Source organism: Eleutherodactylus coqui, chromosome 8 (genome assembly GCF_035609145.1).
Source record: "Eleutherodactylus coqui strain aEleCoq1 chromosome 8, aEleCoq1.hap1, whole genome shotgun sequence".
Lineage (NCBI taxonomy): Eukaryota > Metazoa > Chordata > Amphibia > Anura > Eleutherodactylidae > Eleutherodactylus > Eleutherodactylus coqui.
Window position 1 is genome coordinate 150,230,531 of NC_089844.1, and position 16,004 is coordinate 150,246,534.

The 16,004-nt window shown below is 43.7% G+C and overlaps 1 protein-coding gene across 1 annotated transcript in view; it reads right to left on the reverse strand.

The window, feature by feature from the left end:
• Positions 1-283: 283 nt before the first annotated feature.
• Positions 284-16,004, reverse strand: part of LOC136577956 (NXPE family member 4-like) — a 29,165-nt gene continuing 13,444 nt past the window's right edge. Inside the window, exons 3-6 of the mRNA XM_066577868.1 lie at positions 9,173-9,912; positions 8,139-8,200; positions 7,029-7,247; positions 284-994 (exon numbers count right to left, since the gene is read on the reverse strand). Of these exons, the coding sequence (XP_066433965.1) occupies positions 450-994; positions 7,029-7,247; positions 8,139-8,200; positions 9,173-9,912 (1,566 nt within the window). The 3' untranslated portion in view covers positions 284-449. The remainder of the gene's footprint in view (positions 995-7,028; positions 7,248-8,138; positions 8,201-9,172; positions 9,913-16,004) is intronic.

Consider the following 16,004-nt stretch of genomic DNA (forward strand, 5'->3'; position numbering starts at 1 on the left):
GTAGCCTCTGAGAGCCTTTTTATGGGCCATGGGTGGAACCACTTTTAGGGCCTCAGATGGCAAGACCTTCATCTACTCACACCACAACTCTAATCATCTGCATATCTGCCCAAGATGTAACCACATGTGAAGTTTTGCAGAAAAAGGACAAGCCCTTCTAAGGGCTTGTTTTTCTTGACAAAGAGTGTATACATCTGCAGGTTTAGACATGTTGCTATGCACCGTGTCTGTGCAGTGTTGCCAGACCTATAACCTGAAAAACAAAAATACAAACTGCCTCTTTACTTTTCAATCAGCACTCATAAAGTATTGATGTGAGATTCAAGGTGTGACAGTCCATAAACCAAGTGCTTTCTAAGTATATAGCAAGCATTGTTTTACTGAGAAGGAAGTTTTACCTGCTGCAGCTGTCTCATAACTTTTACAAGTCTTAGTATAAAAATGATTTATTAACAAGCAAAAGTGAACGTCATGCTCATTATATTCTCAAACGTGTATCCCGAAGGATGAACAGACTCTGTAGAGGCAGCCACCGTCATGTCCCAAGCATCAACAAAGCCCACGTTGATCCCTTGGAAGACTTCCCTAAGCACTAAATACTGGGTATAACCATGGAAGTCCCCGATTCTTTCTTGAGGAGCATGAACTTTCCCGGTATTTTCTGTCTTGATGATGACTTTGGTGTCTGGACTCCGTAGAAGCAGTTGTTCCACGGCTCTACGGATGTTGATAGCTCGTCTAATATAGAGTTTTAGTGGGAACGGCCTAAAATGTAGACCCATGGTAATAACAAAGATGGTATCGTTTCCCCCTCCGCGTTGGTCAATCTGACGACTTGTGTACATGTCCTCCTTGAAGTAATAGAACCCAACGTCGTCTAGTGGGAAGCCGTGCCTTTTGTAGGAAACATAAATATCCTTATCCATGTTTAAAGCCTCAAGTGTCTTCTCCCATGAATACCACCCACTTTCATGGTGGCGGAAATATTTCACTACTGATGGAGAAAAAAAACAAAAGTGTGATAGAAATTAAATCGGATTTATGTTAGTTTTAATATTAAATGTCACCATTGTTAATTTCTTTTGCTTTAACATTAGAGATGAGCGAGCGTACTCGGAAAAGCACTACTCGCTCGAGTAATTTGCTTTATCCGAGTATCGCTGTGCTCGGGTCTGAAGATTCGGGTGCCGGCACGGAGCGGGGAGCTGCAGGGGAGAGCGGGGAGGAACGGAGGTAAGATCTTTCTCTCCCTCTCTCCCGCCCGCTCTCCCCTGCTGCCCGCTGCGACTCACCTGTCAGCCGCAGCGGCACCCGAATCTTCAGACCCGAGCACAGCGATACTCGGATAAAGCACATTACTCGAGCGAGTAGTGCTTTTCCGAGTACGCTCGCTCATCTCTATTTAACTTCCAAAGTCCAGGTAAGCTAGGTGAGTGAAGGGATAATGATAATATCTTTCATCTACAACAGTGAAGGGATTATTGATAACATCCCCGATTATCTAGGCCAGATCAACAACCCTAGTAGTCTAGGACAGTAAAGGGATTATCGCTAACATCTCTGGTGAGCTAGGGTGGTAAAGTGGTTGATAAAAGCACCCCTGGGGGTTTAGAGCACTGAAGGGATAATTTTAACATAAGGAATGCAAAAAAGGGAAAAAAGAAAATCCAAGTCATATAAACCACAGTATCCAATGACAGAGGTGTACGTTGATGCTTCTGGGCCCCAAGGCAAAATTTGTAATGGGGCCCCCAAATATAATACTTTATTCATAGTATTGGGATCCTTGTATGGAGAAGAGAGGCCTTATGGCCCCCCTAAGGCTCCTGAGTCTGAGTGCAACCGCATCCTCTGCATCCCCTATAGTTACGCCCCTGTCCAATGATATAATGCCAACCTACAGACACTGAATCCAAAAAAGGTGAAGGAGAAGAGGAAATAAAATAGGAAAAACTCTGGCACTAGGGCTTATAAAAATAGTTTAATCTTTTTTCATTCCTTAAAATACAAAATGCACAATCCATTTGGTTGGGAGCTCCGGAGTGACGCCATCATAATACTCACATCATGACTGACAATTAGCATGATTACAAATAAGTCCATAAAGGTAATACTAAATGCCAATAGCAGAATACAGGTAGGAACACCAGACAAGGGAAATAACACAGCAGGTATCTGCTCACCTACAGACATCACCACACAGAGAATCAACTATGCATGCAGACACAGAAGAAGACATTGTTCACACCTAATGTCAGAACACCTGAAAACAGACACTGAACAAGTCATAAATCAATAAACAGACACAAGGGAATCCCACCCAGAACCGCATGCATGCAACTTACCCCGAAACACAACAGGCATGACTCCAAGCACCAGAGCTCTCAGAGGGTAGTGGATGAATCACAAAATGACCAGCACCCTCTAGTAAGTGCGGCACAAGACTAATGACGATTGGCTGGCTGGAGAATTCCACACCATCAGCCAGCCAAATCAGTGTGTTCCTGGAAACCCCCAGGACCACAGATCCCAGGAGCACAACATGACAGGGAGGAGGAAGAGGTGAACATTGCAGGGCAGCAACCTATCAAGTCAATGAGTAGAGTGTCCAAGAAAAACAAAAGGGCAGTGCCATCAGCCTCAGCTACTACTAGTCACAGTAGCAGCATCAGGTCAACCCATTGGTGTACTGCTAGGCATCACAATTGCGACCCGGGTCCTTAGCGAACGGGGGGGCCCATGGGACTCCGCCATATCCTGCTATACCACCGCTCTGGGTGATGCTCAGAGAGGGGAGGACTATTACCCGAGGGAGCCTGCAGTCAATTCCATGCTGCAGACTCCCCAAGCACACGGTCCTCCCAACCACTGAGAGACACTGCAATTGTGATTTTTTACAACAGTTTAACAGTGCATTGCCTGCCATGTGATTGGTCCAGCCAGTGGTGGCTGATAGCGGAGGAGGGGAGTGGACCATGCGGTGTAACCAGGTATTTACTGCATATAATTATACATGTATAACTTATACCAGCTGTACATATATAATAATTATATATAGGAGATATATTGATCTTATTGAGATCTGAAATTAAAGGGGTTATCCACTAGCAATAATAGTTCGGGGAGGGTCTGGCACCTGGGACACCCACTGAACTGCTGTAAACTGGGTCTTTGTGCTCTTCACTCTAACTGATTTCTGCAGGAAATGGACTGCTCCGTTCCCATTACAGCTCCGTTCATGGGCAGTAAAATGGCACCGCAATATGCTAACCTTTTCATGGCAAAACTGGAGAGTGACTTTTTGGCCTCCTGCCCCAACAAACCATTGGCCTCCTTCAGCTACATTGATGACATCATAATCATCTGGACCAACACCGAACAAGAACTAATAAAATTTCATGAGAGATTCAATGTATTTCCCCCCACCATAAACCTGAAATTAAGCTACTTGTATACGGAAATCAACTTTTTGGACACCACCATAAAAATTTCGAACAACTCAATACAGACATCCCTATACCGGAAACCAATTGATCGGCCCACATACCTCAGATGGGACAGTTCCCATCCTAAACACATCAAAAAGTCCATAGTCAACAGCCAGGCCATCAGAGACACCCGGATCTGTGCCAACCCAACAGACAGAGAGGAACATTTATACCATCTTAAGAGGACATTTATAAATCAGGGCTACCATCCCACCTCAATTGATGACCAAATCACCAGAGCCACCAGGAGACCCAGGAATGAAGTACTCCAATAAAAGGAGAAAGAAAAAGACAGCCATGTACCTCTAATAGTGACCTACAATTCACAGCTAGAGGTACTAAGAAAGACTGCAGAGAAACTCCATTATACCCTACACAAGGATGACTGTCTGAACACCATATTCCTGGACCCTCCACTTCTGTGTAACAGGCAACGTTCAAACATTCAAATCGGGAGTGCATTGCCCTCTGACACACAAAAAGGAACTTATCCCTGTAATGTAAGGAGCTGTAAGACCTGCTCACATGTACTGACTGCGGACAGGATACGGATCCCCAACACACATCAGCACTATAGGACCCCGGGGACATTCACATGTTCCACGTCCAATGTTGTGTACCTGATCCTGTGCAGTACATGTCCTATTGGGGGGCTTTATATCAAGGAAACAGGACAACAACGGAGAGCCAGGATGAGATCTCATTGCCACTCAATTACAGAGGGAAAGACTGAACTACCCATGGCAAAACATTTTTGCCGACAGGGACACAGCATAGAGCGGATGACAGTTATTATACTGAAGGGCAATTTGAAGTCACAGCATCACAGAAGAATTTTGCAGTACAAATTTATGGTCATGTTTGATACCCTCAAGAATGGATTGAACCTCAGCCCGGGATTCCTGCATAAGTGGAAAATATGAAAGGTCTGAAGGAGGTCAAGAGGGATGTCCTCCTCTGAATCATAATTTTTTAACAATTTGGTTAATTTTTTTTTCCGCTTTAAAACTTCATAAAAATTCAGAACTTGACCTGTAATAATGTTGCCATCCAATAGGTGGCGATGCAACTCCTTCCATGTGCAGGTTGAAGGAGAGATAAGACACATCATAAAGCTGTTCTGAGCTCAGTGGACTGATTTAGGATTTACGTCTCAGCTCTGTTTGTCTGTTATTTTAAGTTTTGAGTGCAAAACAGTCTCAAATTTGTGTGTGTGAACATTTATTTAGATCAAGAGGAATGTGTTCCCCCTCCCCTCTGCATCTGTATGTTATAATGATGTGCCATCCAAACTAGTTTAATTCAATAGCCTGACGACGGGGGCGAGATATCCCTGAAAGCTTGCTGTAACATCATGCATTTTTGTTAGCCATTAAAAGGTATCATATCTACAAGATGACTTGGTTTCTCTCACTAAGAACGATCACACATTTTCATTGTCTGTAAAGGCATCTGATGCCATCACTTTGGCTCCGTGGTGTAACCATGTACTGGTGAAGTAGTGCTATGAATTACACACTAAACACACTAACGTTGGCTGGTGTTGGCTGCTTTCACTACCATGAAGAGTAAATTCACTTCTGAATGGGAGCAGAAAAACAGAATCCCCTGGATAAGCGAATCCATCTCCTAATGGGACTAAACTGTGTGGAACTAACCCTATTGACTAAATGACTATAATGGGGTCAGCTTGGTTCCTGCAGCTGTCCGGCATTTTTGCCAGATGAAAAAGTCCCGCATGCACAAGTTTTTTGTCCGGCATTGAATGCTGTATCTGCCTCGGAGCCTCTGAACGGAGACTCTAATGCAGATGTGAATAAAGCCTAACCAGGCCATTAGGAGGGTGAATATAAACACATACATAAGAGGACTCTTGGCTGTATTGGTGCTATCTGGATATCTGTATCTGGTGCCATTACCGGAGTAATAGGACTGGATGTGCCTATTTCAGCCAAACATTATTATACTGGGGGTTTGGCACAATGATTCCATTTATTGGAGAGTAATAAATAACTGAAGGTTGCAGAAACCTCAAAACAACAAAATTTGAAAATAAATTTAGGGCAAGCTGGAAATTAAGGGAAAAGAACTAATTGTAATAAAAATCCCCTCCGTTTGATCCCTGTGGATTGATATCACAGCCTGAGCAATACAGTGGGAAGTACCCAGAACTTGACTGAGGGACTTCTTCATTGAATGACTTTAATGAGGGCAGTGTATTTTTGAGAGTCCCAGTCACCTGTTATACATCACTATCGAGTAGTAGATTGAGCTCAATACTTCCATGGGATCAGGATATTAGTAGTGATTATTCAGTCTGGGATCATTTCTGGGTTTTCCAGTATTAACAGTGATAGCCGATGCAGCAGCAGGTAGCAATGAGGTCAATGCTTGGTGTTTACACTATCACATAGGGGGGAGGAGCAGCAAGGAGTCCCTACCCATGGGTGGATCACAAAACGCTATATATACCATGCTACATCATGAGGCAGAGGATACTCCAGTCCACCATCAGGGCTATGAGTGTTTTTTTATTTTATCCTGATTGAATGGAACTTTGTAGAGGAGTTAGTTTCTATGGGGAGGCAATACCAGCCGCTCCAGCCAGTAGGAAATGGGGGTTTGCCAGAAACCAGAGGGGTGCAAGCACTATCCAATAACTTAGGGTGGACTACATCTATTCCACCATATTACAGCTTAGTGATAGACTTATGTGCCCTGAATTGAGTGCTAATCATATAGCAGTCATAAACACTGACGCTCCTACAGAGTATCGTTACTCCCTCTCCTCACTACTAGTGTATATTCATATGTGCAAAACTGTACGTTTGCACCCGGCAGCAGCTTTGTGCGAATCACATTGCCGGCAGATGGACTAACAGCCTCTATTGTCTCTGGCAGCTGAGTCCTGGATCTGTCACAGACAATCACTTCCTGATGATCCGTGTAATTCACGGGGAAACGCCTTGAAGCTCTAAGTTTAAATAAGTTGAAATCTGCACATAAATGTATGTCATATATAGGGAGCAATGATCTTATGAACATCGACGATCAATGCTGCCCCCTTATCTCTGACCTTGATGTATGAGGAGAGGCGCCTGTTCTGTCATCGAGCCTCCCGCACCAGGGCATTATATTAGATGTAATATCCGAGCTGTATCATCAAGCTGTAGGATATAGATATATGGTTGGTGTCCCATTAATAAGACAGATATAGTGACAGCCATCAATCTCAGTTCGTTATCCATGAGTTCTTTTGCTTTGGGGTTTGGTTTGTCAGGTGTGCCCTATTGTGCTATATGTTTTTAATAAATTATCAATAAAATATTATTTTTATAGAATAGTCTAGACTGTAAAGGGCTGATCCAATTAGAAATACACTACTGCCCCTGTGAAAAATCTGGTGAGATAGGGTGGTTAATAACAACAACCCTGGTGGTCTAGGGCAGAGAAGGAATAATGATAACATATCTGGTCTACCGCAGGTCTATAGCTTACGTTATTAGTCCTTCCAATAGAGGGATCATAGGCGACACTTACTTCTGATTCCCTCGGTGAAGTGCATGATGTACTGACGTAATGTGGAATCACCAATGAGGAAGAGTTTTTTCCCCTGCAGACATTTAATGAAGTCATCCCCTGTTTTATAGACTGTCATGGTACAATAAACGGGATACCAGATGTAATTGTAGAAGTATCCACTGGGGAAGGGAGAGGCCAATCCCGTCTGACATTTTGGTTTTGAAGCTGGTGGATGATCTGAATGAATAAAACATATATATATCATGCTGCAATAATACAGAAATCTATCTACCTCATATCTACCTATCTATCTATCCACTATCTATCTATCCACTAATCAATCAATCTATCTATCTATCTATCTATCTATCTATCTATCTTTCTCATATCAATCTATCTAACTCACATCTATCCATCTCATATCCATCCATCCATCTATCTATCACCTCTCTGTATATATCCAAACCCTTAAACATATCTATGCCATGCACCCTTGTGGATGTTTCCATGGATGAGGATGTTATTTTTATTATCAGCGTCACACACTATTTGTCTTTACTCATCAGGAAAGCTGTGTTATTGAGTAGAAGGGCATTGGAACTATTCCACTTTGCCAAGGTAAGGGCAAAAAAACAGTTTGTCCTTCTGTAAGCACCTTGCATAAGAGCTGCCAATTAACCAACTGAAAAGCACCCGATCCATAAACCACGGTACCTAAATGCACAGCGTGAATGGAACGGCAGTGCGCAAGTATGACCACCGCTCCATTCACTACTAATGGAAGATTGCTGAGCACATCGATCTTTGCCTTTCCCATAGAAGTGAATGGAGCAGCGGTCCAGCATGCACACCGCCTCTCCATTCATATGGGGGTTTGGGGTGCAGCGATTTTGGAATTGCTTAGGAGCTCAGGAGACCCCCAGATATCTGATATTTATCCTCTATGCCATGCACAAGAGATAAATGTCTTTAATAAGAAAAAAAAAGTATCTGACATGTAGAAACCCCCGAGCTTGATCGCAGCTTGTTGGACATCTTATAGGCTGGTTTCATTTGACATATTGATGGGTAATATGTAACAAATAAAGTGGAATAGAGCAAGAAAAATATATATAATTGGTAACGTACTTTTACAATCAGTAATAACTATGGTCTTCAAACTTCGGGCCATTTCCACACCAACATTAGACCTTTAAGAAATGATTAAGATGCCAGATATACGACTAGAATTGTAAAACAAAAAGTCTAAATACTATAGAAAAATACTAATAAAATCACTCCAATACTATTGGTCTCTAATCTGTGGATTTCCAGATTTAGCTTTGCGAGTCTGGAGGAGGGGAGGGGTAATGATTCTCTTTGTGGAGAGCACCACATGGATGAAGTGAGTCTCATAGGCCATGCAGTGCAACCTGGGAAAAAGCCTATGCAAATGAATGATGGCATAAAAATTGCATGGCCTATAAGACGTGGTGCTCTCTCCTTGGTGTTCTCTCCAAGGAGAAACATTACCCCAGGACTCACATTGATGATCTCTCACCTAGCCTCACCAAACTGTACTGTACAGTGATGAGGGTAAGAACCCCAAATAGAAAACAGATCTCCATATAAAGAAATGCTGGCTTGGATTGCATCCCTAGACATGCTGCAAGGCCTGTTAAAAGTTCAGATTTTGACTCCTATGCTAGCAACATTCCAATAGGTGGCATTAAGGAGCCATTATTATAGCACTTATTTGCTACAGGTTGGAGACTATGGCTCTAAATCATTATGCTGCTCCTTGGTCCTACAAGTAATAGGAAAAAACAGGCCATTCTTTTACAGAAGGTTGCGGCCTGGAAGAGTGTCAAGATTGAACCAGCATTTTTGTATTGTAACCCCTCTCCTCTATGTATACTCAACCCCAAAAGATGAATTCACCCATGGAAAGCTTGTGAGATAATCAGTTCATACACATGACATGAACTTAATATGATTGAGCCCTGTAAACTGCATCCCAAAGTACTTAATGAAATTATTGCAAGGAGAAACTCATTTCTAGGATTTTGGGCACTGGGCTTGACTTTTTTGGCCAGTTGTTTGGCACCTTGGGTGGGTATTTAATGGGCACAGTTGCATCCATTAATCATCACATAGAATCCCATGGAAATTTTAGCTCATACCTTTGAAATAGTGTCCTTTCTCCTGGCGTAAGATAGGAAACGTTTAGATCCACAGCCTGCATATTATTTAAGCATTCGCAAGGAAGGTTCTGAGGTTTAATACAGTAGAAGGACTCTTCATAAAACTCATCTTTGTACTCACAAACCTCTTCGGCTGTGTTCAGCTGGAAGCCACAAGTAGTAATAGCTTGCTTGCCTAGGTATTCATATCTTCCTTGAAAACCAATAACCCCTAGACTGGCATGTCGTGCTCTCCAGAGGGCTGCAATTCCTTCACTGGGGTGCCATAGTCTAATAGACACCTTGGCTTTACCAGTATCAACCCACTGTAATGGAAAGTGGATATAATAGGATCCATTATGAAAGTCCTCCACCCTACCAGACACAGCAGCTCCAAGCTCTGGAGAAAAAAGTAGTGATCTTATGAAGTCTCCTCCATACGTCTTCTTGTTGTGTAAGTGATCATACATATCAAGCTGTACCACTAGGTCTTCTCCCAGACAATACTGTTCCCTTGGGTTGACTATGTACACCTTACTGTTCTGCCCACTTGTGCTTCTATTAAAGTATGTAAACGTAACATTTGGGATAAGTTTTTGAACTTTGTGAAAGACTGCATTTATTTTAGACTGAAGATTATATTCCCTCCGCTGTTGAGGGGTTGTTTCTGTCTGTTGGATGTTGACATTAATTTTCATCACTGATCCAAAAGAGTTTCCAATCAGGTGTCTAAGGGAATTCTGCAAATGAAAAAGATTACAGAAGAAGGCTTAAACACTATGGGACTGATGTTGACAGTCTGATGTTAAGACTAGTGTTGATATCATCTACTGGAGGACCAACTTAGTGACAAAAGCTACCATCAAAGTGGAATGTCTTCTATTTGCATAGTCAATTTTAGGCAAGCATCCACCTTTTGGTACCATCATCTGTGCAAAATGGAAGGTCATTCACTGTGAAAGAAAAAGTAGGCAATCCATAGTGCTAAAATTATCATCACATCACACAAAATACACACACAATTTGAGCAGAGTGCCATTTTCCTGGAATGGTTGTACTGGACAGGCCCAACGCTGTCATAAAACAGCTGCTGTCTTCTTGTCAATCGGACAGATAACAGTGCTCTGTGGAAAACTTGTCCCAATAAAAAATAAAACAACCAGGAATATACAAAACTACTGATGTTAGAATAAGACACATGAGGGGAAAAAGCTTTATTGGATGACACGTTTCTGCAGCACACTGATGCCTTCATCAGAGCTCAGATAAAAGGATACAACATGGTTGTCTTTAAAAAGGCAAAAGTGCAGGAAGGAGAAACAAAGTGGGTGAGGTCAACAATGCTGCACATGGAAAACAATGAAATACAATTATTGAGATCTACGAGTAAAAAAATATATAGCTTTAAAACAATAGTTCATAATTGTGAACTGAAAAGGGGATATTACTGAATCCACCGTCATAAAATGGGCATACTACAAATCCAGCGATCATGCAGCGAGGGAACATATTGCAGAGCATCAGTCATGGAGAAATGATGTATATTAAAAACACTGATAATAAATATCAAAAACATTTTAAAATTGCTGTTAAGCTGAAGTAATTATACTACCGCAAAAACGGGGGTGAGCGGAGAAAAGGAAGGAAGGCAGTGAAACTGAAGATGAGCTGATCGGCTGGTTGAACCATAATACTTCTGGATTGCCTTTTATTTAACATTATTCTAAAGATGGGGTACAGTTTCTTGATTTACTTATAAACTCGAAGAAAATTGGAAATTCACAAACATATATCTAATTCTAGTAAGGTGACGTTACTTAATATGTTGACTTAGTGAGCGCTGTCACCGCCGGCTGGCCTACGTTCTGTTTGGCCAATTCTGAAGATCAAACAGGTTTTACAGGCAATGATGTATCCTCAAGATGGGTCAAAAATAGTTGATTGACTTGAGTCCACCACTCGGGATTAAAAGGACAGTCATGGAAATTACATCCATGGAAACAGATACATAGATTTACATCAGCTCTGTATTATGGACCAAAAACAGTAGAAATACGCTCGTCCAAAAGTGGCCACAAAGTGATGTTGAAACTGTGAATTGGACGATGTTGTATATTTGTTACAATGCAGTTGCAATCCTAAGTATGTAAGACAGTCCACTCAGGCATTGTGAAACCTCATTACTAAACATCACCCCATTATTAAAATGGGTTTATCCAGTTATTATGCTATAGTACTTTAGATAATTGCTGTTTTAAATATGTCAAATTAACCCCTACTGCACTAATCTCTGCATGCGCTCCGAATAGATTTTGCAAATTAAGAAATGGTTTTACATAACAGGACATAATAAAAGAGTCTGGTTCCTAGGCCTTAAAATGAGGTAAATACAACCTCAGATGAACAACACCCCATGCCAATTACACCGTATCATTATTTATGTAACAAAAACTAAGCCAAGAAGCAGAAGCAGTGTGTGAAAAGTAAGTGTATCATCACTGCTTCCATAGGAATAAGAGGGTAAGTCAAGTTAGGCATAACACATTATAATTATTAAATTGCCTGCTTCCACGTTTTATCTCCAGGTTATTGGCACTGTACCAAAAAGTTGTGTTTAAGAAATCCTGTTTAACTGAATGATATTGACACTTGCAACATACAGTACCTGTTGTGTTCTATTAACCAATGGAGGCATGTGTAAGGTGCAGTGTCCGAGGAGTGGGCCCACAGCCGAGGGGACAGCGGGGTAGATTGCGACCTTGTTATGGGGCTCTACCATCTTCTCCCCTGGGGGTAGCACATGACCAGTCCAGGTTATTGCTGGAGGAGTTTCTCATGAAAGGGGAAAACCTGGTGGTGGTTTTACCTCGAAAGTCCTGTCACTCGTGACGCCACCGTTCCTTCCTCTCTGCGGTGAATCCCGATGGTAGAGATAAACCAAGAGAAGAAGACAGAAGTGGTCATCTCCTTTACAGGCTACATAGGGCTCAGTGAGCACTACGTAGTGAATAATGAAAGAGTGTTACCATCACTATTCGATAAGGTGATCACCCACCAGATGCCCCCTGCCACAGCAAAGCTGTAGGGTCTTAGCAGACCCAGATAAGCTCTTAGTGACAACTGTCACTGTGGGGGCGATGTTTTCCCCTGCAAGTGGGGCTCTATGGATGCCGTAGCTACAGCAGAAAAGTGTGAATGACACCCAGAGCTCTTATATGATGTCATAGGGGATATAGATGTTAAAAAAACCTTCATCAGTTCAGCTGGTAAACGTATATAGATCATCTCTAGCTTCTTTTCGATGAGAAATTTCCTGACCCCTAGAAATAGTGTATAGAAGAACTGTAACACTCCTATAATTCTGATCTGTCTAGAAATTGATTTCTCAAAGGGATGACAAGCAGATCAAAGACTTCTTGTTTCTGTCACGTTGTGCTCCTGCGACTTCTAGTTCTATGGGAAACTCCTTAGTGGAGCCTCTGACAATTGGTGCATCACAAGGAGGTAAAGAGCAGCACCAGAGAGAAGCAGCAGAAGCATGGAGACTGAGAGTAAAGGAGCTGTTTGGAGAAGACAATGAGCACTGTACTGAGGAGCAAGACACTGACTGCCCACTACCGGGATTCCTAGAGAGAGTAGCCATGCTACAGCCCCAGCCTGTTGGCTACAGCTGGACTGCAGCAGAAACCAAGCAGAGCAGTAGTAGAGTCACGCTTCTGACCTCAGGCAAGCCTGGATTGATAGTAGCGGCAATTCAAGGACAGTGGAACCGTAAGTGAGGCCAGCTTCAGTAGAACAATAGGTGTGCAAACCAATAAGGACTGAGTACTCAGCATACTTGCTACTTCAGAGGCAGATTATCACACAGAGATGGGATAGAGAGAGATACTGCACAAATTCTTTATTTATGGGCTGTGGCAGTTTTATCAAAAGGGAATGTTCAAATCTGAAATAGAGACACTGTAACCAGACTTCATATGCTCTATTTTCGATACATGATATTGATAGCAGTAGTAGAAAGTCTTAATCCTAAAGACGAAATGTGTGTTTCATTAATCTATCTGTATTTCTGGTACCAATATTCATAAAGCATTGTTGATATTGTTCTTCAGGCATTGCTATTAGTTTGTATTGTGCACAAAGTACTGTGATTCCTGGGAACTAGTAGGTAAAGGTATTTACAGGTAAAGGTTTGATTGCCTAATCCTCATTATAATCATGTGCACTTTCATTCCTTGTACATTTTGGTTGTTCCATCTGCTGCATCGTACCCTGAATACTGCATCACCCGAGGCACCATCATTGCCCAGTAAACTATATACATCATCCAGCATCTATCTGGTGTCTCTGATTGCATTCATGCAACTGATTACATCTAGAGATGAGCGAACACCAAAATGCTCGGGTGCTCGTTACTCGAGTCGAACTTCCCGCGATGCTCGAGGGTTCGTTTCGAGTAACGAACCCCATTGAAGTCAATGGGCGACTCAAGCATTTTTATATATCGCCGATGCTCGCTAAGGTTTTCATTTGTGAAAATCTGGGAAATTCAAGAAAGTGATGGGAACGACACAGAAACGGATAGGGCAGGCGAGGGGCTACATGTTGAGCTGCATCTCAAGTTCCCAGGTCCCACTATTAAGCCACAATAGCAGCAAGAGTGGGCCCCCCCTCCCAACAATTTTTACTTCTGAAAAACCCTCATTAGCAAGGCACACCTTAGCTAAGCACCACACTACCTCCAACAAAGCACAATCACTGCCTGCATGACACTCCGCTGCCACTTCTCCTGGGTAACATGCTGCCCAACCCCCCCACACGACCCAGTGTCCACAGCGCACACCAAAGTGTCCCTGCGCAGCCTTCAGCTGCCCTCATGCCACACCACCCTCATGTCTATTTATAAGTGCGTCTGCCATGAGGAGGAACCGGAGGCACACACTGCAGAGGGTTGGCAGGGCCAGGCAGCGATCCTCTTTAAAAGGGGTGGGGCGATAGCCCATAATGCTGTACAGAAGCAATGAGAACTCCAATCCTGTGCCACCTCCATCAGGAGCTGCAAACGTGGGCATAGCAATGGGGAATCCATGTGCCACACAGTATTCATTCTGTCAAGGTGTCGCATAGCTCAATCCACACTGCAAGGGGAAAGCCGTCAGCGCTCTGCCCCCTACCCAAGTCAGTCAGTGCCTTTGTGCCAGACAGGTCAAACACCGCAATGGGAACTAAGTTTGCACCAACAGCATAGGTGGGTCCTAGGAAACCCAAGACATGAACAAAAAATTGATCTGAGCGGCCAAACATGGCAGACTTGCACCGTGCCCACGGCATAGGCCTCGGCCCACAGATTCAGCAATTCTAGGCTGGAAGCAGACTTTCACTGCACCCAGGACATAGGCCTCTGCACAAACCCTCAGCAATCACATGCCTACAGCGGACTCCAATGCTAGCGTAGCTGTGCACGTCTCATCAGCGCTGTATTGCTCCTGTAGTTTGTCCCAATGCAGTGCCCCGGATAGTAGAGCTAACGTCAGATTAAATACAGGTGGGCTTCGGCCCACACTGCATGCCCCAGTCAGACTGGGGTTCCTTTTAAAGGAGATGTCCCGAGAAAGCAAGTGGGGTTATACACTTCTGTATGGCCATAATAATGCACTTTGTAATATACATTGTGCATTAATTATGAGCCATACAGAAGTTATAAAAAGTTTTTTACTTACCTGCTCCGTTGCTAGCGTCCTCGTCTCCATGGTGCCGACTAATTTTTGGCCTCCGATGGCCAAATTAGCCGCGCTTGCGCAGTCCGGGTCTTCTGCTGTTCTCTATGGGGCTCCGTGTAGCTCCGTGTAGCTCCGCCCCGTCACGTGCCGATTCCAGCCAATCAGGAGGCTGGAATCGGCAGTGGACCGCACAGAAGAGCTGCGGTCCACGAAGATAGAGGATCCCGGCGGCCATCTTCAGCGGTAAGTATTGAAGTCACCGGACCGCCGGGATTCAGGTAAGCGCTGTGCGGGTGGTTTTTTTAACCCCTGCATCGGGGTTGTCTCGCGCCGAACGGGGGGGGGGGTTTAAAAAAAAAAAAACCCGTTTCGGCGCGGGACATCTCCTTTAAGTAGACACAGGCAGGTACAACTCCGTGTGGACCGACAGCATAGGTGGGTCCTAGGAAGCCACTGGCATTACACAAATAAATCCCATTGCATTGCCCAGCACGGCTGAGGTAACGTCAGATTAAACACAGGTGGGCTTCGGTCTGACCGGGGTTTTTAATACATAGACACTGGCAGGTACAAGCTGTAATGTGAAGTCCCTGTGGACCCACAGCATGGGTGGCTCCCTGGAACCCATCGGCGGTACATAAATGTATCCCATTGCAGTGCCCTGCTCAGCAGAGCTAACGTCAGATACAATACAGGTGGGCTTCAGCCCACAGTGCATGCCCCAGTCAGACTGGTAATATGTACCTTAACAGTAACCGCATTGGTGGGAATGTGGTCGCGACTGCGGACCTAGTAGCGCGGTTTTATTTAGTTGGTTTTCGGAATGTGGCCAGGATAAAGTGGGCCGTGGCGGGGGGATGGTGCGGGGGCTCTCTTGTTGTGTCGTTAAAGGTGAAATTCTTGGACTGCCACCAGACGGACCAATACTAAGGTATTTGCCAAGAATGTTTTCATTGTTGGAGGAGGAGGGGGATGTTTTTGAGGCACTACGTGTCCTCTCCACGTGTCCGTGGTTATATGCACCTTAACAGTAACCGCGTTGGTGGGAAATGGCCTCGCCGCCATCATGTCTTTGGGAAGCCTCCGTTTCCACACCCCAGTGACATAGCATT